Consider the following 21,147-nt stretch of genomic DNA (forward strand, 5'->3'; position numbering starts at 1 on the left):
ATATTGTTGTTAAAAAAGAACATGGCATATAGAAAGCATAAGTTTATAGCATATGATTTAGGTAGATGAAGAAATATTTTAACAATATTACAAATATCCTCATAATAAAATACCTAAATGATAGAACAATAGGTATCACACATGAAAATAATAAAGGCTACACATGATATAGGCAGTGCCACACTGAATACAGAAAAGTTGAAAGTATTTTCTATAAAAAAAGGAGACCAGATGTCCACTCTCAGGTTTCATTTAGTATAGTCATTACAATCTACTGATATAAGTAAGGGAGAAAGAAATAAGAGTGAGACAAAAAGAAGAAGAGCAAATTAAAGACATTCATAAACAGATATTATGATCCATACTTACAAGACCTGAGAAACTCACCCAGATCTGATGAACAGTTTAAGCAAAGCAACAGTTGTGTGTCCCATAATGAACCCAATATGAAACAGATCAGGAAAACAATTGTACTTCAGTATCCTCTAATAGAAAACATTTAGAAGAATTACTTAAAAAATGAAAAGTCATCCAAAGCCAAAGCTGTAAGATATTGAAGTAATCAGTGAGTTAGATGCAAGAAGATGGAAGAAGATGGGAGGACCTCCATGTTTGTGGGTCAGCAAACCTTAAATATAATGAAATGGACTTTTAATTAAAATAAGTCTATCTATTCAATGCAATAACCAACAAAATTAAAAGTAAGAAATTGGCAATTCAATTTCATATTGAATCACAGATCCTAAAAACAAAATCAATTCTGAACTAAAAGAGCAATGTTCATGGTATTGTGATGCCTAATATTATACTATAAAAATATAGCTTGTGAGACAACAAGTACCACCAAAAGACACATGGATCAATAAGTAGAATAAGATATGAGATACAAAAATAAAATCTTATAACTATAGACTTCTTATTCAAGATGAAGGCTCACAAAATATGGCAGACCAAAGACAAAATCATTGAACTGTTGCTGAATTTAGGCATGGTGGTGAATGCCTGCAACATTCTCACTCAGAAGGTTCTGATGGGAAGACCGGGAGTCAAGTTATTCTTGGCTATCTAGTTTTAAACAATCTTGTCTCCACATTTACAAAAGCTAGAAACACAAAAGTAATAACAAAAGTACACACTGAGGCTGGTAAAGCAGAATATCCACACAAAGAAATAGAAGTATATCCCTATTCTCCTGTACAAAAATTAACGTAAAATTTTTGAAAAAAAATATTGAAATACTTGAAAGATTGAAGATAATGTGCAAATTAAGGTGAAATATTCCAAGACAGACACAGAGTAAATTAATTTCTGAATAGGTACTTTTAACAATTTTTTATTTTCTGAGATTATAAGAACTATCTATCATCTATCTGTCTGTCTATCTGTCTGTGTGTCTGTGTGTCTGTCTGTGTCTGCCTAAAATTTTTCTAGCCATGTTATTTTATTGTAGTTATTTTGCTTACTGGGGTGAATTTATTCCATGCTGTCTACTTATTTTGAAATTATAACATAATTACATCATTGCCCCATCACTGTTTTGTACTAAACCCTTCCAAATATTCTCCTTAATTTTTTTACAATTCATGGGTCTCATTTTTTCATTAATAGATGTTTATTGATTCAGTAACTAGCTGTCGTTAGCCCATTATCATCTTGGAACAAAGCATGGCAGTGTGCAACAGGCATGGTAATGGAGAAGGAGCTTGGGAATCTACATATTGTTTGACAGGCAGCAGTAAGAGACTGTGAGCCAGAAGACAGGCTTGAGCTCCAGAGACATTAAAGTCCTTCTACTTAGGGAAGCACTTCTTCCACCTAAGCCACATCTACTACAGCTAGCTCACACTTTCTAATAGTGTCATTTTCTATGAGTCCATGGGGCCATTTTCTTTCACACCACCACAACAGCAAAAATATGACGAATACGACTGCATCAAACATATTGCTATACAGTAAAAGTCACATGAATAAAATAGAGGGATGTGTTTAGCAGCACTTCCGTTAACAGGAACTCAGAAAGTAGAATATATTAAAGATCTCAAACATGTTAATCGCTGAGAGAAGTAATACGGTCATTATGTGAAAAAGAACTGAAAACTTATTGAAATAATAAGTGTCAGAGGTTAATACATACACGCATGCACACACACACACACACACACACACACACACACACACACAATTCAACACCTGTAGCCATCAAATCCAAATTAAAACTACATTGTTGTACAATCTCATCTAACCAATAATGAGTATAATAAAGAAAAATAAACAATAAACAATAGGAAAGTTGAGATTAAAAAACAACAATCTGCCCTATAATAGGAAATGTAACTATGGAAAAAAGTGGAGAGGTTTCTCAAAAAATAAAAATGCAGTAACACATTAATGTTTTTTAGATGCTTAAGGAACCCAGTTTAACAAGAAACAAAGATAGAGATTCATTCATGATTATTATAGCACTGCTCATCATTACATGTTCTAGAATTGGCATAAGAATCCATAAATTATGTTTCAATTACTATTCTTTACATTAGCTCCTGAAGCTGTCTTCACTCTACTCCCAAAAATAAAAGTTGATCTACATTTTCAAACATTCTCCAACTTGATGACATTATTTAAGGATAAAAATTCCATCAAAGTTTATGAAGAGTGGAGAGGATTTATAATCCCTAAAGCTATAGATGGCGTATAATATTACTTGGATAATATTTATGAAGTAAATATAACATAACTGACTGACATAATAATGTCAATTGCATAGTATTTACAGATGCAATATAGGTTTTATTTAATAGCCAGTTAATGAAAACACCTGGGTAATCAAGCACTTGCATTAGGAAAGAACACAGTGATGTCCATGAAAGACAAAAATGAATCTGATTCACACTTTATTACATTGATGAATGAGAGTCATCTTGCCACTAGATACACGGACAATGAAGGAGTACTTTTTATAACTATTGGTAGATGATTGGTTAATTTTTGGATACATCCCATGATGACAATGATAAAAGAGGTTTAATTAATTACTGTTATTCTTAGTTAAAATGATGAAAGAAAATTTTGCCAATAGCAAAAAAATCAAGGAAATGTATACCAAAATCTTCAGGAAGAACAAAAATATCCCATATTCTACTAATGATCAATTGAAAAAAATAGATTCAAAGGTGGTTGTGATTAAATTAATAGAAATGCTCATTGACAAATCTATAGTGCTAAACATTTAAATTTGTTCAAAGACTCCTCCTATGAAAGGTTTTTCTCAGGGCAACTTTGACATCCTTGTTTCTCAAGCTGTAAATTAAAGGGTTCATCATGGGAACCACAATGGTGTAAAAGACAGAAGATATTTTTCCCTGATCCATGGATCCAGCTGAGGAGGGTTTAAGATACATAAATGCACATGATCCAAAGAATAGAGAAACAGCAAGAATGTGGGAGCTGCAAGTACTAAAGGCTTTGTATATGCCTGCAGTGGATCTCATTTGAAGGATGTTAGAGAGGATGAAGCCATAGGAGGTAAAGATGATGATACAGGTTACAATGATATCTTTTCCACCTACAATAAGAATCTCCATTTCATTGACATAAGTGCTTGTGCAAGAAATCTGCAGCAAAGGGAAAAGATCACAGAAATAGTGGTTGATGATGTTGTTGTCACAGAAAATCAGTCTTAAAGTGCATCCAGTATGGATCATGGCACCAGAAAATCCCATTATGTATGAACCAAGCATAAGATAGGAACACACCTTGGGTGACATGGCAACGTTATATAAGAGTGGATTACAGATAGCCACATAACGATCATAGGCCATTGATGTCAGAACATAACATTCACAGGTGCCAAAAACACAGAAGAAATACAGCTGGGTCATGCATCCATTGTAGGAGATAACATTCTTCCTTACTAAGAAGTTCATCAGCATTTTGGGTGTAATCACAGAGGAATAGCAGAGGTCAATGCAAGACAAGTTAAAGAGGAAAAAGTACATGGGAGTGTGAAGGTGAGAACTAAGTACAATTAAAAGGATCAAAGCCAAATTCCCCAGTGCTGTGGTAATATATATTAACAGAAACAGTAAGAACATCGGTAATTGGAGATCAGGGTCATTTGTCAATCCCAGTAGAATGAATTCATTCACCAAAGAACCATTTTCCAGACCCATTTTTTCTTTAAGATAATCTGTAAACACAAAAGAATATTGTGACAATATGAGACCAAAAACAATTACTGCCATAACTTTTATCATATTTGTGAACTACATGATGGGAATCCCTATATATCCAAGTTCACAGAAATTAATGTTCATGCCACCGTGTTATGAAATGATATGTACCCATACTAGACCATTAAAAGACAGAGTAAAGTATTTATCAACAATTCATAAAGCTGTCATCATTATTGTCATATTCTATCATGACTGCTCAGATATCCAAATAAGATTGTGCGGGAAACATATGTGAGAATTCTCAAACCTCATCTCATCATTTCGTCATAGTTTCAGCCTTTGGTGGATAAGTGGAGAACCTGTCGCAACCTGGATCTAACCTCATCCAGATATAACTGTGGTGGCATCAGTATTTACATTTTTTTTTCAAATATAAACTTTAGATATAGTCAGAGTCTTGGAATGATTAAAATCCCATGGTTGCTACAAGAAAATATATTAATATAGAAATATTTGAGATTTGGCCATCAAGGTGAAGCTTCATCAGTGAGACCTTCTAATATTTGTGTCTCCTGAAACTTTTGTAATAACCTCTACTCTCTTTTCCAGGATACTCTTTTGGAATGTCATTGATTCTTAGAATTGCATACTTTGATATGAAAGGGTACTCATGAGATCCTTGGACTCACTGTCAAGATACTCCATAAGCATAAAACCCACGACACTAAATGGAAACAGTGCTATAATCTCTTCAGTGTGTGCAATAAAAACAGTTACATTTATGAAGGGAGACTAGAGCACTCATGGTTTGGGTGCAGGAAATTGGAAATTAAGCACTGCATGCTAAATTGCAAAATAATTCAAATGGGAATTGCAGTTAAGTCTGCAGCAACAATTTTCAAGGAGTTAAAATAATTTTGAATAGTGTATGTTTCAATTTTTTTCAAAAAACATTTTAAAATATATTGCCACTATCTGTAGATTCAAAAATCAAGCCTATTTAGGGAAAAGACATGTTTGAATAATCTCTATTTTAGAGATATTTTAATCAATAAATGTTTCAAAACAAATATAACATGTACCTTTATTGAGGAGGACACTGCAAGTCCGCCTCAATAATGCAGGCAGTTATCTGCAAAGACTTGAGAATGAACTTTTGGTCAGATTCACATTGTCAGCTTGGATCAGATTGGCCAGCTCATGTCAGGTCAGCATATTTAATATACAGCACTATTTTGGAAAAAGTTTCCAGGCACCAATCATTCCCACTCCTGGTTTCCAGTCATTTATGTCAATTTAATGTGCACAACAAAGCTTAAAGTATGACTCTTTAGAACCACCTTTACACAGTACTTGTGACCATGATGGTGGGTTCTATAGCTAAAAGGTCTAGAATCTAGTGTGGTCTGTGAACAACATGGTATGGAACTCAGCAAGCTATAAAGTATATGTGACTTCCCCCATAGTGATGGGTTATATTAACTGAAAGATAGGGAAGAAAGAGGCTGGGATAAACATTCTGGAGTATTACGTGAAATATGCATTCATAGCAAACAGTGGATGAGTTCTGCCTCCACAGATAGCCAAAATGTCACCAGGTCACTAATCATATCAAACCCCAGCCTACTGAACAGAAAACAGTTATTTTATCTCCTTCACTGGAGAGATATTTCTGCATTCTTAGCATTCCTGGTTTTCCCAGTCATCTGTGATACAAGAACCTTTGTGTCCCCAATAATTTATCATTTATAGATTTTGGAGCTATATCAAGAAAAGTGTTAAGAAGAAATGAAGACATAGGCATAAAGAAATTTCAACCTACATTATCACGAGAGAAAAATTTTTACCTCATTCCTTTACCCATGTGAGATTATAGGATTCTATGAGTCTCTAAGGGTTTCAAAACTTTGATTCATTTTTAAGTAATTTTTAAAAATTTTTATGTGAATTGGTATGAAGGTTTCAGATCTCCAAGAACTTGAGTTACAGATAGATGTAAGTTGCATGTGAATGCTGGGAGTTGAACCCAGGTCCTCTGGAGTAACAGCCAGTGCTCTTAACCACCAAACCATCTCTCCAGCCCCAAACCTTGATTCTCGAAGGACATAGCACGAATTAATTTTCATATACCCCAGAATTGCCAATATTTTGTCATAATTTATCAAATACTCCCAAATCATTTGAAGAGCTTTTTTTTTTTTTATCACACTTACCACCAAATGAGAAACCAGAAAATTAGGATAGTTCACCAGCATGATGTACTTGGCTATGAACAAAGTAGAGGTTTTCTCAATCTCACTTCAGGACACAGACACCAAATATATATTTAAAAAAAAAGATATGAGGTGATGCTGTTTACATGCTAGACCAGGATGTATCTTTTGTTCCTTAGAGACTCGGCATTTAAGAAACGCATGCACTTCTCTTTAGGGACTGTACTGTGCTTGAGCCAACAGTGAACCTCATCTTCCAAGAATCTTCATATCTTAGGGGAAATCTATTATTTGCTTCCTGTCCTCATTGTTCCTCCATCCTTGATGGAAGTTCCCACAGATTGTATTCCCAGTATTCCTTGTTATCTTATCATTTTTTTTACTGTGTATAGCAGAAAAATATCTAAGGTATTATCTATACTGAGAGCTCCCAAATCACTTTCGAAAATTAATCTATTGTTGCTGTGTTTTGTTTTCTGTGTTCAAGATCAAGATCAGACAATTACTGAAGCCAAGTATGAGTTCTTCCATTGAGCAACATCCAGAGAAACCCAAATCACATTTCCAAGTAATTTCAATGCTTACATGACATTTCTCCTTTAGTTTCTAGTTTAGTTCTTAGCTCCAACACTTTATAGATGAGTTTAACCATGTCTATACACATTTTAGAAAAAGTGTTGATCCAAGGAATTTATTGATACTATTTATCTAATTTATGTAATTTTTAAAAATAGGAATTATAAAAAAATCATGTCTTCAGTTATATTGCTGTGGTGATAAAAAAGAAAAAATCATAAAATTATATATAATAAATCCATTCATAATGAAAAAAATGAAGATAGATGACAATCTTTGATTATAAGTACTCTTGATACTTGACATTGTGAATGAACCATTTATTGATTTATTTATAATTAGTTAAGTATCCTATGCCAAATATATTTTTTCGTCTCAAAGCCAAAATTAGCTCATTCCTTCCACAGAGATTGCTAATCATAGGAGGATATCGTTGAATTAGCGTAGAGTACAGATATTGATTGGAACATGCATGGATGCCTATTGGTAGATGAAGAAATGAGGAAGAAGTCATACTTATGAACACATTAGAGCCTTTTCAACATCAATAATAAAAAACACTGAAATTTTTATATGTCACTGAAGAGATAAAATCTGTAAACTTTTGTTGGAGTTAGACATGGTGATGTATGCCTATAACCTCCTCACATGGGAGGCTTCACGAGAAGATCAGGAGTTCAAGTTGTTCTGAGCTTCCTAGTTTTAGGACAATACAAGCTACATAATATCCTTTCTCAAAAAAACTTTTAGAAAGATAATAAAGACAACAAAAACAACAGAAGACACCTGGATGCCATCAAGACTTGCTATCTACAAGTAAATAAAGGGAATTATATTCTTATTTCTCATTCTGTAAAAAATCAAGATGAGTTGTTTCAAATACTTAAATGAAATACTGAAATGCTTAAAAGCAATAGACAAACATGAATGGAAAACTACAAAACAAACAGAGAATCAGTACATTACTAAATAAGTGTTTTTATTTCTTGAAATCATAATTTCAATATAAACTCTTTCCATTTCCTCTTTTTGAACCTATTCATATACTCCTCCTGTTTTCTTTCAAATTAATTTATTAAAAGACCTATTTATATATAAGTATTTAATTACACAGTCAATGATAATACAAACTGACCAATAGGTTTGCATCAATTAAATGCTTATCCACAGCAAGAGAAACACAAAAAATGGGGGAGGGGAAGTTCTGTATTTGCCAGCTTTCCTCAACAGGAGATTAATATTTGGAGTTTATAAAAAAATCAGCTATGTTATAACAGAAGGAAGTAAAAATGGCCAACATAAACACACATATGTGCACACACACACACCAACATTTTTACTCTTGATGAAATCCAAATCCAATCTGTATGATATTCCATCTCATCTAACTCACAATGGATGTCATCAAAAAAAGTAAGAACAAACAATAGCAAGACTTTTATCAAAATAATACATCTGAAGTGATGCAGGAAAATTACTATGAATATTAGAATAGAGAATATTAATAGATATGTAAGGAAATCATCCCAAACATATAAGATATATAGAGACACACCCATGGATTTTACAGAAGTACTCAAAGTAAAAAATTCTGAAATTAGCATAGGATTTTACCAATGGATGGAGGGCTACACTACAATATATATAAATGAGAGAAAATTGTTTAGTTAAAAGGAAAAAGATCATTTCCTTACAGAAAAATGCATGTAACTAAATACCATCATGTCAGTAGACATAAGCAAGGTACACAAGTCAATATACTGCATGTTTTGTACCATAAGCAGGATAAAAAAAACCCCACAAAAGTATAAGTGGTGTACTGAACAATTAGAAGAAAGAATATGAGAAAATTTAAAGTGAGCTGCTGCTAACAAACTACTAAACTTGAAATCATTCAAATGTTACAATGAAACATATTTCTCTAATTAGTGCACATTAATCATAACATGTAAAGATAACTTAAACATCTAAAATAAAAGATATAAGATAGAAAAGCAGATTTTAAAAGAAGGTGGTTGTTTCTGGAAAGTAACTACAAGGTGTGTGTATATATGCTTACGTTGCATTTTGAGGTTCTTTAAACAAAATAATTCTATCTCATCTACTTTACTGATAGTAACTAAAAGAATAATAAACTCTGCATGGGACAGCAACACCCTGCAGTGCTTAAAAAGTATCCCATATAGTAAGATTGATGTGTTCTCAGGGAAGCACAACCTTAGTCAATACATAAAAATGATAGAAATCTTATGTAGAGGAAAATAAAAGATATTGCCAAGTAAACTGAGCTCTTCAATGAGAACAGAACATTTTTAATAAAAACACAAGAATTTGTGCCTTATGGAGATTTCTTATTGGTCAAGAGCACTTGATCTTCCCACAGAGAACTGGGGTTCAATACCCAGTATCCACATAATGCCTTATCAATATCTGTAATTCCAGATTTAGAGCATCCAACATCATATTCTGACCTCTGAAGATAATGCATGAAAGTAATACACATACATAAATACATATAAATACACATTTAAGAATCTCATAAACATATAAGCAAATAAGTAAGTAAGTAAATAAATAAATAAATAAGTCTTTTAAATGTGTCAAAATTGGATATTTGAGTCATTGGAACATCAAATGGTCACTTCATAGCAAGAATAAATGTGTTTCTTCAGAACACCTAAAAGTCAAACAAGCAAGTAAAAAATATTTTAATCAAACATCCAAGCTCTTAAAATTGAATGAACTGCAGACAAAAACTAAAAAAATTGTATCACTAAAGTTATCATATAACATGAAAATTGTCACCTGGCATCAGATTATGAATTTTTTACTAAAATATTTGCCAGTTTCTCAAAGAAGAAAATATTATCATTGCACTGCTCTTTGAGGTATTTTGTCAGTGTATTTTATACATAAAAATGTACTTTCAAATTATTCTTGTCTCTGGCCTTAATCAAGAACTTCAATTTCTTAAATTGCACATACCAATAATACATGAGACCCATCAAAGGAAAAGGTGATTTAGTTGTGTATAAGCATTATTGCCATGTAGAATTTTTTTGTTTTGTAAGTTTCTTGATATTACACACCATTAGTCACTATGATAACCATAAAATTCTCATGTTATTAAATATTTCTAGGACCTTTTATAAAAGAGAAGAGAATATATCATGCCATTTGCCTATATGCATTTTAGCAAATTTTTTCCTACATAGAGCTTCAACTACAAATTGCACCTGACATTGTACCCAGCCTATTCCCAAAATGAAAATAAGTCCACATTTGAATCATTCTCTAAGGTGCACGCGCTTAGACTATGTTCATTAAGGGTGAGAAGTTCCCCCAAAGATTTGTGAGGAGTGGGGATAAAGTGCAGTCATTAAGGTTCTTAAAATATATTAATATAATACTATATAGTATAATTCCTATATTCCTCAATGTTCTTCAGTTTTATCTTATAAAATACATACAACAACCTAACATAAAGTCAAATGTATATTACTAACAGTTATAATATGTGTTGTAAACAATAGCCAGTTAATAAAAATATCTGGGTTGGGAAGAACTGGGTTTTCCAAGGGACACAGTGAGCTCAAGAAAGTGTAAAACACAATCTGATCACACTTTAGTACAAAGACAGATGAGAACCATCTTGTGATAGGATACATGATGAAGGCAGTATGGCTTCATATGACAACTGACAGATCATTTGTTTATTTTAGGATACTTTCCATAATGGTAAAAATTTTTAATTACTTACTGTTATGGTAGTTAAAATTTTGAAAGAAGAATTTATCAATTATATAAAATTGAAGGCAATTTATATTTAATAAAGATATTTCAATAATCTACTAATGATCAGATTTTTTAAAAAAACATAAAATTGTGGTCTTGATTAATACCACAGAAATTCTCAATAACGTGACTATAGGAATGAACATATTGATTTTTAATCAAAATATCCTCCTGCTAAAAGTTTTTCTCAGTGCAATTTTAACATCTTTGTTCCTCAAGCTATAGATTAGGGGGTTCATCATAGGAATCAATATGGTATAAAAAATGGAAGACCTTTTCCCCTGATCCATAGATCCGGCTGAGGAAGGTTGAAGATACATAAATGCACCTGACCCAAAGAATAGAGAGACAGCAATTATGTGAGAGCTACAGGTGCTAAAAGCTTTAGATCTGCCCTCGGTGGAACTCATCTGAAGGATATTAGAGAGGATGAAGCCATAAGAGGTAAAGATGATGACACTGGGCACAATAATATCTATCCCGCCTACAATAATAATCTCAATTTCATTGGCAAAGGTATTGGTGCAGGAGAGCTGCAATAAAGGGAGCAGGTCACAGAAATAATGATTGATGGTGTTCCTATCACAGAAGGTCAGCCTAAGCATCCATCCAGTATGAATCATGGCACCAGAAAATCCCATTATATACGAACCAAGCATAAGATAGGAACAAATCTTGGGGGACATATAAATGTTATACAAGAGTGGATTACAGATAGCCACATAACGATCATAAGCCATTGATGTCAGAACACAGCATTCACTGACAGCAAAGAAACAGAAGAAATACAGCTGGGTCATGCATCCCACGTAAGAGATAATATTCTTCCTTTCTACGAAGTTCATCAGCATTTTGGGTGTAATCACAGAGGAATAACAGAGGTCAATGAAGGACAAGTTTAAAAGGAAAAAGTACATGGGGGTATGGAGGTGAGAATTCAGCACAATTAAAGTTATCAAAGTCATGTTCCCCAGTACTGTGGTTGTATATATTAGCAGAAAGAGTGAAAACAGGGGTAATTGGAGAGCAGGGTCATTTGTCAATCCCTGTAGAATGAATTCAGTCACCAAAGAACCATTCTCCAGACTCATTCTTCTTTAAGATAATCTGTAAACACAAAAGAATATTATAACATTATAAAGTCATAACAATTACTGCCACAGTTTATATCACACTTGTGAATTACATGGTGGAAATGCTTTACAAGTACTTATTCGGATTCATAGAAGTTGCAGTTCATGCTACCATGATGAAGCATAATATTCTCCCAGATTACTGCTTTAAAGGATAAATAAAGTTAACTATCCATGGTCTAAAGTGCCATGACCATTGCTGTCATTTCCTACAAGACCACTCAGATATCCTTATAAGGGGGGCAGGAGAAATGGAAGTTTCCCATCCCTCATCTTGTCTTGTTTCAGCACTGGCCAGATACGTGTATTACCTGTGACAACTTGGAGCACCCCATCTGGATACAACTGTGGTGACATCAGGACAATGTACATTGTTTCAAATTTAAACTTTAGCTTTGATTTAGCCAGAGTTGTGCTAGAAGGATTTGAATGATGGCCCTCAATAAGTAATTTACTGACTGTATCATTGTATAGCTTCTGTCTTCTAACCTCTGAACCTTTCAAATCTCTGTGATGTTTTCTCCAGAATATTCTTGTGACAATTTCATTCTATTCTTAGAACTGCATAATATATAATGAAAGGACATTCGCGAGATTCCTGTCAATCAGTGTAAAGCTACTTCACAAATCAAATGAATAAGACACTAAATATAAACAGTGCATCACCTCCCCTATGTGTGCAATATAAAAAATAAGCTCATCACCAGAACATAGAATATTTTTGCCTAGGTCCCATGAAATTAGAAAGCAAGTGCTGACAGCTAAATTGGAAAAGGATTCAAATGAGAAACATAGTGAAGTTTGGAGGGCTAATTTCGGTAATTAAAGTAGTTAAGAATGGCATATGCTTTAATTTTCTAACAAAAACTTTTATTTATCACTACCTGTTCGTACATTCCTATGTAGGAAAAAGACATGTGAATACATTCCATTTTGGATAACTTCTCAACAAAAAATGGGTGCAAATAGTTAACTCATATTTGTAATTTTAGATATTGTATCTAAAGATGTTAAAGAAAAAAATTCCACCATAAATAAATTTCAATTTGCCTCATCATGAAAGAAAGGGTTTTACTTCATTCCCACACCATTGTAGTGTCATAGAGCTTTATAAGTGTCAGGTGGTTTCAAACTTTTGATTATAAGAGTATATAACACAAAATTCATTTTTATATACCTTGGAATTACCAGTAATTTGAAGTGGTATCTTCTTTTTATCACACTTACCACTAGACGAGACACCAGAAGGTGTGCATAATCCACTAGCATGAAATACTAGGCTATGAACAAGGAAGAGGTTTTCACAATCTCCTTTCAGGATGCAGACACCAGGTATAAAAAAGGTATGAGGTAATGATGTTTATATGCTAGATCAGAATGTGCCTTTTGTTCTTTAGAGACTTGTTATTTAAGAAGTACATTCATTTCTCTTTAGGGACTGTATTTCTGTGCTTGAGCCAACATTGAATCCTGTATCTCAATAACCTTCATATCTTAAGGGAAATCTATTGTGATGTTTCCTCTTATCATTGTTCCTCCATCCTAAATGGAAGTTTCCACAGATTCTATTCCCAGTATTCCCTATTATCTTGTCTTTTTTTAGCATGAAGTAATATATATATACATACATATTACTATATATGGCATTATCTATCCTGAGAGTTACCAAAATAATTTTATAAAAATAATTTGTGGATGTGTTTTGCCCTCAGTGTTGAAGATTAGTTTCAGAAAGTCATTGATACCAAGCAGAAACTATCCCATTAATCAACATTTCTAGATCTCCCAAGACATGTTTAAAATTTTACATCATTGCTCAGTCATTTCATTCCTTAAATGACATTTCTAATATAGTTTCCAGATTTGTTCTTACATGTAGCACTTTATAGGTGGGTTCAACCACATCTATACACAATTTAGAAAAAAATAGAGAATCCATGGAATTCGTAATATAAGCTACTTTACTAATTTATGCATTTTCATTAAAAAATATTTATAAAAAAGGTCATGTCTTCAATAGAATTGTGGTGAATAAATAAAAAACCCCATAAAACTAGTTACAGTAAATCCGTGCACAATGAAAAACTGTGAAATTTCATCTATAAATTGATGTGGGATGTTTCTCTGAATGTTGAGGATATATATTTTATTACCATTGGTAAATAAAGAACCTGATTTGGCCAACAGTCAGGCAGAACAGAGCCAGACAGGAAATCCAAATAGATGCATGATGAAAAATAGCAAAGTCAGAGAGATGTGAGCAATGACCGGAGAAACAAAATATGCTGTAAAAACTCATGAGTCTTGTGGTAAAATATAGAATAACAGAAATGGTTTAATTTATGTTCTAAGAGCTAGTTAAAAATAAGCCTGACCTAATAGGCCAAAGAGTTTTAAATTACTATTAAGCCTCAGAGTGGTTGTTCAGGACTGGTGGGTAAAAGAGAAAGCTCCAGTTACAATGAATATAAACCCCACTGTCTTTAAGAAGTAGGCATTTCTGATTTATTTATCATCAATTTAAAATAACCTATGCCAAATGTATTTTTCATTTCAAGACAAAGGTTAATTTACTCATTTCCAAGACTACTGGACAAACAAGAATTTATCTAAGGTAGGTTACAATGCAACCGCCCATCGAATTTCTGGTGTGGTGATTCAGGAATGAATATTTTATGTATATTTTAAGACCCCTGAGTTGCCAAATGAATGGTCCAGTTATTCTGTCACTCTCCATTCATACTTTGCTTTTTTTTTTATTTTGTTCCTAAAGCATGTCTTCAAATAACTGTACCTCTGAAGCTATTTATGGACATCCATGTCTTCTAAATTGTTTAATATACTGAGTCACATTTATTAAACCTCATGTTTATCTCTCTAGGGTAAAACACAAATCAAGGAGTGGGAAGTCTGAAGCAGGAGGTATAGTTTAAAATTTCTTTGGGTTATGAAACAAGCTTCAGGAAAGGCTTTCGGAACAATCAAGTTTTTGTCTCAAATGTCATAAAAACGGAAAAAAAAATAAAGAAATTAAAGCCGAAGTTTAAATAAGATTAGGAATTGAAAATATATCTTTGTTTTTGTAAAAATAAGACATAAGACTTCATGGACAATTATAAGTGTTTTATTATTATAAAATCTCTTTTAGACAATAAATAATAATTTCAAATAAATTCTAATAAAATTTTCAAAACCTTAAAGTATAGGCCAGTGGTATAGGTCTTGACTAGCACACATGAGACTCCGTTTGTCTGTCACTGAAAACAACAAAACATGACAACACAGGTGCCAATGCAGAAGTCCTGTGTGAAAACAAGGTCAATTTGACAAGGGCAATCATTTTCTTCTAGGGTGGAACATACATACAACACTCAATTTTAAAATATAACATATTTCTAACAAGTGTCAAACAACAAAGACATTGACATATCTCTGATAACAGGGGACAAAAATCCTCTTAATGAATATCAATGAATTTAAAGAATTATTGTTCAAAATGCAAAGAAAATTTGGAAAGGAATGTTGACATATGAACAGAAACAAACAACTGAAATAACAACAATACAAAGCATTAAGAAAGACCAAGGTAACAGATTAGAAGCACAAAGCCTTTTCCAGAATTTGAGTAGCCTGGAATTGTGGCATTAAGAAGTTCTCTTAAGCTTAGGGAGAAGGTGTCTAAGTGGTCTGCTAAAGATAGAGACTTAGAAACTTGAGTTTGAAGTTTGCTAAAGACATAGACTTGGTCTAGCCATTAGTCAAACTCTATTTCTTAAGAAAGAGCTAGGCTAGCCTGATTCATGGGAACTCACAGAGTGTGAACCAAGAGAGCCTGAATGGAACCGACCTAGGTCCTGTGCATATATGTGACAGTTGTGTAACTTGGCATATTTGTGGGACATTCTATCAATGGAAGCCAGGCTGTCCCTGGTCTTTTTAATGGCCTTAAGGCACCTCTTCCTCATATGGGATTGCTTTGCTCAGACTGAATGGTGGGGGGCGTTGTTTGGTCTTATGGTAGCTTGATATGCCATACTTAACTGAAGTCCATGTGAAGGCTGTCTCTTTCTGAGTGAAAACAGTACAGGGGTGGATTTAGGGCAAGTGAGGTGAGGTGAAGAAAAAATGGAGGAGAGGATGGAGGGAGGTGGCATTTGGGGTGTAAAATAAATAAAAAATTAAAAACACCAGAGACTTAGAAAGCTTTTGATTCTTGTCATTAGAACAGAGGGTGTGAAAGAGTTCATCATCACTGACCCTAAATTTTCCTGGCAGTATGTTGGAAGGGAGAGGTTATTAGAAGGAAAAATGTGTGGCCATGACTCTAAGGAATACAGACAGGGAAACATACAAAGTAAAAATGCTGACTGAACTTAACTAATCTTGCAGCCTGATTTTAGGCTATTATTTGAGAAGTTTTCTGTCTTTCTCAGTATTAAATCCTGCTTTAACAAGGAGACATTGTGTAAAAGATGTGCCTAACTCAGAAACTAGTCCTAACTCAGAAAATGAACGCACACCATAATGCAAATGATAGACTTTATAACACAGTCAGGTTGGGCATTCTCAAGAGGAAAGAGTAAACATTGACCAGTCTGACCATTGTAGAACAGAGCATTTATAAATGAACATATACAAGTCAAAGAAACTGCTATATTGATTTGTAATTCAGGCAGACTATATCCTTCAAAAATGTCTAAGGTAGACAGGGGTATTTTTCTATCCAACTGATTGACAAGGTACTTAGATTAAACTTTAAGTGATAAAACAGTGAAATGTCCCTGTTCTCTATCAGAAAGTTTCTTTTAAAACAGAAATCATATGACTTTATGGACAGTTATAATGTCATGTACCACTCCAGGCCATAAATATAATTAGGGTTTCAGTGAGCTCACAAGATATCAGAGTACTACAGCTTAAATTATTAATTTAGATGATGCTGATTAGAAAGGAAAGCTGTGTCTACATGACCAGCAAGCCTGCGAATGACAAACTGGGAATGTAGTACCTCTTAGTATGTATTTGGAAAAATCAAAGACAATACCTCAAAGAGTGCTCTGTGCATCCAAGTTTATTACAGTACTTGTTACAATAGTTAACAAATTGAATATATAGATAGGTCCACCGGTGGAAGAACGAACATGGAAGATGTGATATTTATAAACTCAAGGGAGCTAATTAACCTGTAACAAAGAGCTCAGTGTTAGCTGCAGGAAAGTAAATAGAACATAAAATCCTCTGGTTCAATTACATACATGTAGATCAGACTCAGAAAGACAAATATCATATTTTTCTGTCATGGTCAAGATCTAGACCTAAATACATATGACCTTAAACTGAAAGAAATAGTATATGAGAAAGAAAGAAAACTAATAGATTGGGGACAAAGCCGGAGTGGAGTATAATGTACGGAAAAAGAAAGAAAAATAGCATCTTTTTCCTCATTTGAAATATATAATATTAAACATATATGGTAATATGTGAAAATTCTATGACATCAAAGATGATGTGTGAGTATCTGTGGGGACAATGCTTACTATCAGGAATCAAGTAAAATAAGGTGTGTTCATGAAAATTATGTAGCTTAAGTCATTATTAGTTTGCTGCATAAATACTACAAATAAAATAAAAGTATCCTAAGAATAAATGATGAAATTAAAAATTCACTAAAAATGGTATACTTTCACATGAACTATTAACTAGAGGCACAACCCTTTGCTGTCTGTGTAGTTAATTAAAATGTCTTTGGGAGGAAGCTAATGTTTAGTTAAACATCTTCTGTAAAAGAAACTGTAGCCATAGATAATATTGTTGGTAATTCTATCAAATGTCTATAATTTAGCTAAACGCCTTCTACCATTGGGATTAAAAAATTGCAATCTTCACATATAGCTGAAATCCCCGTGACACAACATCAATATACACAAAACTCATAAGCACTAGGATTCTACTCTTACCCAATAGCACAGGTAATAAATGACAGCAATACTGCAAATGAAGGAATAAATAACTTTTAATTACCTAATTCATTAATTTTACATTTTGACTGCAGTTTCCCCTCCCTCCTCTCTTCCAGGTTCATACCTGCACCCTGCTTTTCCCACTGCCCAAACCACTCTCTCTCCATTTCTGTTTAGGAAAGGACATGCCTTCCATAAGTGTCAACCAAACAGGACATATTACACTGTACTTTTTGTTCTTTAAAAATATAATGCGGAGTGACCACAGCCGCTAGTCCAAGCAGAGAAGGCTAGAGTGGTGCAGGTTTCCCGCGGTGAGTGGCAGCCCGCGGCAGAGTTGGCGGATAAAAAGCTTACAGGACATAGTAAATAGACGTAAGGCTAAATATAAAGGTAAACATTTATTACTTAAAGAAGAGGCAGAGAGATAGAGAGACAGAAAGACATAAAGTCATGTGTGCACACGCCAAGAGAGGGACCAGAAAGAAAGTTAAGATGGCAAAGGAGAGGTCAGAAGTGGCTGGGAGTGGGCGTGGCTTGCCCCTTAAAGGGACCAGACCAAAAGTATAACAGTACTAAGAGCAAATACCTCCCCATAAGAATAAGTACACCAAGTCTGAGCAAGGTATGCAAGAATGAGGAGGGTCCAAAAACCAGTAAAGATTTCAGAGACAGACTTTGTTCCTGATGTTAGGAATCTCACGAGAGGACCAGCCTGCACAACTCTGCATATATGTAACTCTCTTAACAGCAGGTATGATAAAGTAAATACACTCCAAAACCATCATCACTATGAGCTATTATGTAATATACAATTGTGCCAAATATAATATACATAATTTCACAATTTATTGCTCTAAATCCATTCCATACATCAAATAATCAACTTGAAAACAAAAGCGCACAGTTCTGAGCGTCACACAGTCTACTGCCAAGCTGTCTGAATGTGGTCAGGGTCTTCCTATAGCAGCATCTCAAGCCAGAAGAAGATATAGAACTGAGAACAAGAATCATCACACAAAGGGAAGAATGAGCAGTAGAGGGACTCCACTCTTATAAGAAAACCACTTTCATCAAAATAAATTCAGTCCTGCAAATTTTTCACTAGTGCAATCTTAGCAACAGTTGTCATAAACTGATCATGTCTTAAAAGCACTCACATAGTACTTTATCTTGGCTATTAGTTCCCAAAATGTTTTTGAGGGGAGACATTTAAACTATGGCAAAGTCAATGACATTTGCTATTACCATCAAAAAATATTTGAAAATTAAAAACATTTTAAGGCTGTTACACAACAGCACTCAAAACCAAAACTTTAGGGATATTTCAAAAATATATCTGTGTTGGAGTTTTCTATCTATTCAGAATTGTTTCATGATATTATGTTTAGACATTATTTATTTGTATATCTTATATGTTGCTTGTGTATGTGTACAAGTGTAGATTTGCATTGCGCTTGTTTGTACACAGACACACACTAGAGTTCATTAGACTAAATTTGCTGGCTAGTGAGTATAAGGATCCACCCATCTCTGACTGCCTAGCCCTGGCATTTAGATACTTTTCATCACAGTTAGCTTTTGTGGAGAAAAAGGAATTTAATCACCTTCAGACTTACAAGCCCTCTAGCAATTGTGCTCTCTCCACAACCTCATCTTCAGTTTAAAATAACTGATCAATAGGACATTCGCAGTATACTTCTTCGAATGAATGGAGAACAATAAATTTTCAAAATTTGACTATATAGTAACATTTAGAAGAGCAAAAAAGAAGGAAATTGTGAGTACCTCAAATCTTACTGTGAAAGTTATTTTGATCTTTTGCCTTGGCTTTCTCTGTCTGGTGTTAATTTGATATTCTATGTTTTAAAAGTCCATTCTTATTAGGAAATGATGATTCCTTCAACTTCAGTGCTTCAGCCATTTAAAGGGATCTTTCCTAGGTTATTAATAGTCTCTCTTAAAGGGCATAATGTCCCTGGATCATGTTGATTATCACTAACTAAGTAGTTAAAGGAAATTTTCATAGATAGGTTGAGCTACCATGGATTGTACTTCCTTGAGGAGGCACATAGCAATCTTTAATAAGACACTGATGAAGAGCCTCTGGCTCTTAGTGTTGCCATGGAGTTAGTGATGCCCCTAAGGTGAGCACTTTATATTGTAAATCCTTACCTATCTTTCAGAGGCACAGTGCATTGTATAGTAATATGTTAGTGTGATCACAATTCTTCACTGATCTATAGTCTGTCATGGATAATGCCCAGTGGTTGATTATAGAATAAGTTTTCTGAAGTATCTCAGTTGTCAATCTAATGATCACACAGCACTCAAGATGTATTAATTCAGTTTCATTATAAAAATTGTACCATAACCCTCTTGGATAGGTATAGGTAAAAACTGGACAGTGACAATTGGTGATGATGACGTGCAGAAAGTAAAATATATTATTATGGGCTGCTACAATTATGCAACCTCCTTAAAAAACAATCTGCATAGAAAAAGTAGCAGTAGTATAGCAACTGGAAAATTTTAATATATACTGGTAAGCAATGAATATGTATGTCCACATAATGCATTTATCTCTTTAAATTACACAGATGTTCATTAAATCAATTTTCATAAAAAAGAAAATGTAAAATTTTCTCAAATACACACTAATTAATAAATTATTGAATGAATAAAATGTGGCATATCCACCCATATATTTAATTTAACAAAGAATGATACAAAATTAAAATTTTGGTTTTAAAATTAATGAACACTTAAAAAAATCAATGAACACTGAACATTTAATGAATACATTAAAATGTGTTTTTTTGTTGTTGTTGTTGGTTTTTGTTTTGTTTTGTTTTTCCAAAACAGGTTTTCTCTGTAGCTTTGGAGACTGTCCTAGAACTAGCTCCAGTAGACCAGGCTTGCCTCGAACTCACAGAGATCCGCCTGCCTCTGCCTCTCGAGTGCTGGGATTAAAGGCATGTGCCACCACTGCCTGGTCTACATTGAAATGTTCAACAGAAAAATCAACATACAATGCCATTTCATGTAACATTCATTAAGTATTTTACAGAACAATGAAAATATATAAACATAGAAACATTAGAGGGGTAGTGATTGGAATTAAAGAAATAGAAATGACTGCAAATATATCTATTATTTACTTTGAGTGGTGATAATGCAGTATTGAATTTAGTATGGTGATTTTCACGTGAGTCAGTAAATATCCTAATTGCATGGAAAGAAGGAATAACAGCATGAGATTGACATCTCAACAAAGTTAATAATTTCTTAAATCAAA

The 21,147-nt window shown here is 33.6% G+C and overlaps 2 protein-coding genes across 2 annotated transcripts; both read right to left on the bottom strand.

Moving 5' to 3' along the window:
• Window positions 1–3,236: 3,236 nt before the first annotated feature.
• Window positions 3,237–4,169, bottom strand: LOC125388999 (olfactory receptor 8B3-like). The gene has a single exon (XM_048417395.3). It carries the CDS (start codon window positions 4,167–4,169, stop codon window positions 3,237–3,239), a length of 933 nt encoding a protein of 310 aa, XP_048273352.3.
• Window positions 4,170–10,914: 6,745 nt separating this feature from the next.
• LOC125388807 (olfactory receptor 8B8-like) lies at window positions 10,915–11,865 on the bottom strand. Its single transcript, XM_048417126.2, has one exon. It carries the CDS (start codon window positions 11,845–11,847, stop codon window positions 10,915–10,917), a length of 933 nt encoding a protein of 310 aa, XP_048273083.1. The 5' UTR covers window positions 11,848–11,865.
• Between the last annotated feature and the right edge of the window lie 9,282 nt (window positions 11,866–21,147).

This window comes from Myodes glareolus, chromosome 4 (genome assembly GCF_982192425.1).
Source record: "Myodes glareolus chromosome 4, mMyoGla1.1, whole genome shotgun sequence".
Classification (NCBI taxonomy): Eukaryota; Metazoa; Chordata; class Mammalia; order Rodentia; family Cricetidae; genus Myodes; species Myodes glareolus.

Bases quoted from the DNA above. Each gene is read 5' to 3' on its own strand.
- LOC125388999 (XM_048417395.3), bottom strand. From the start codon at position 4,169: ATGGGTCTGGAAAATGGTTCTTTGGTGAATGAATTCATTCTACTGGGA.
- LOC125388807 (XM_048417126.2), bottom strand. From the start codon at position 11,847: ATGAGTCTGGAGAATGGTTCTTTGGTGACTGAATTCATTCTACAGGGA.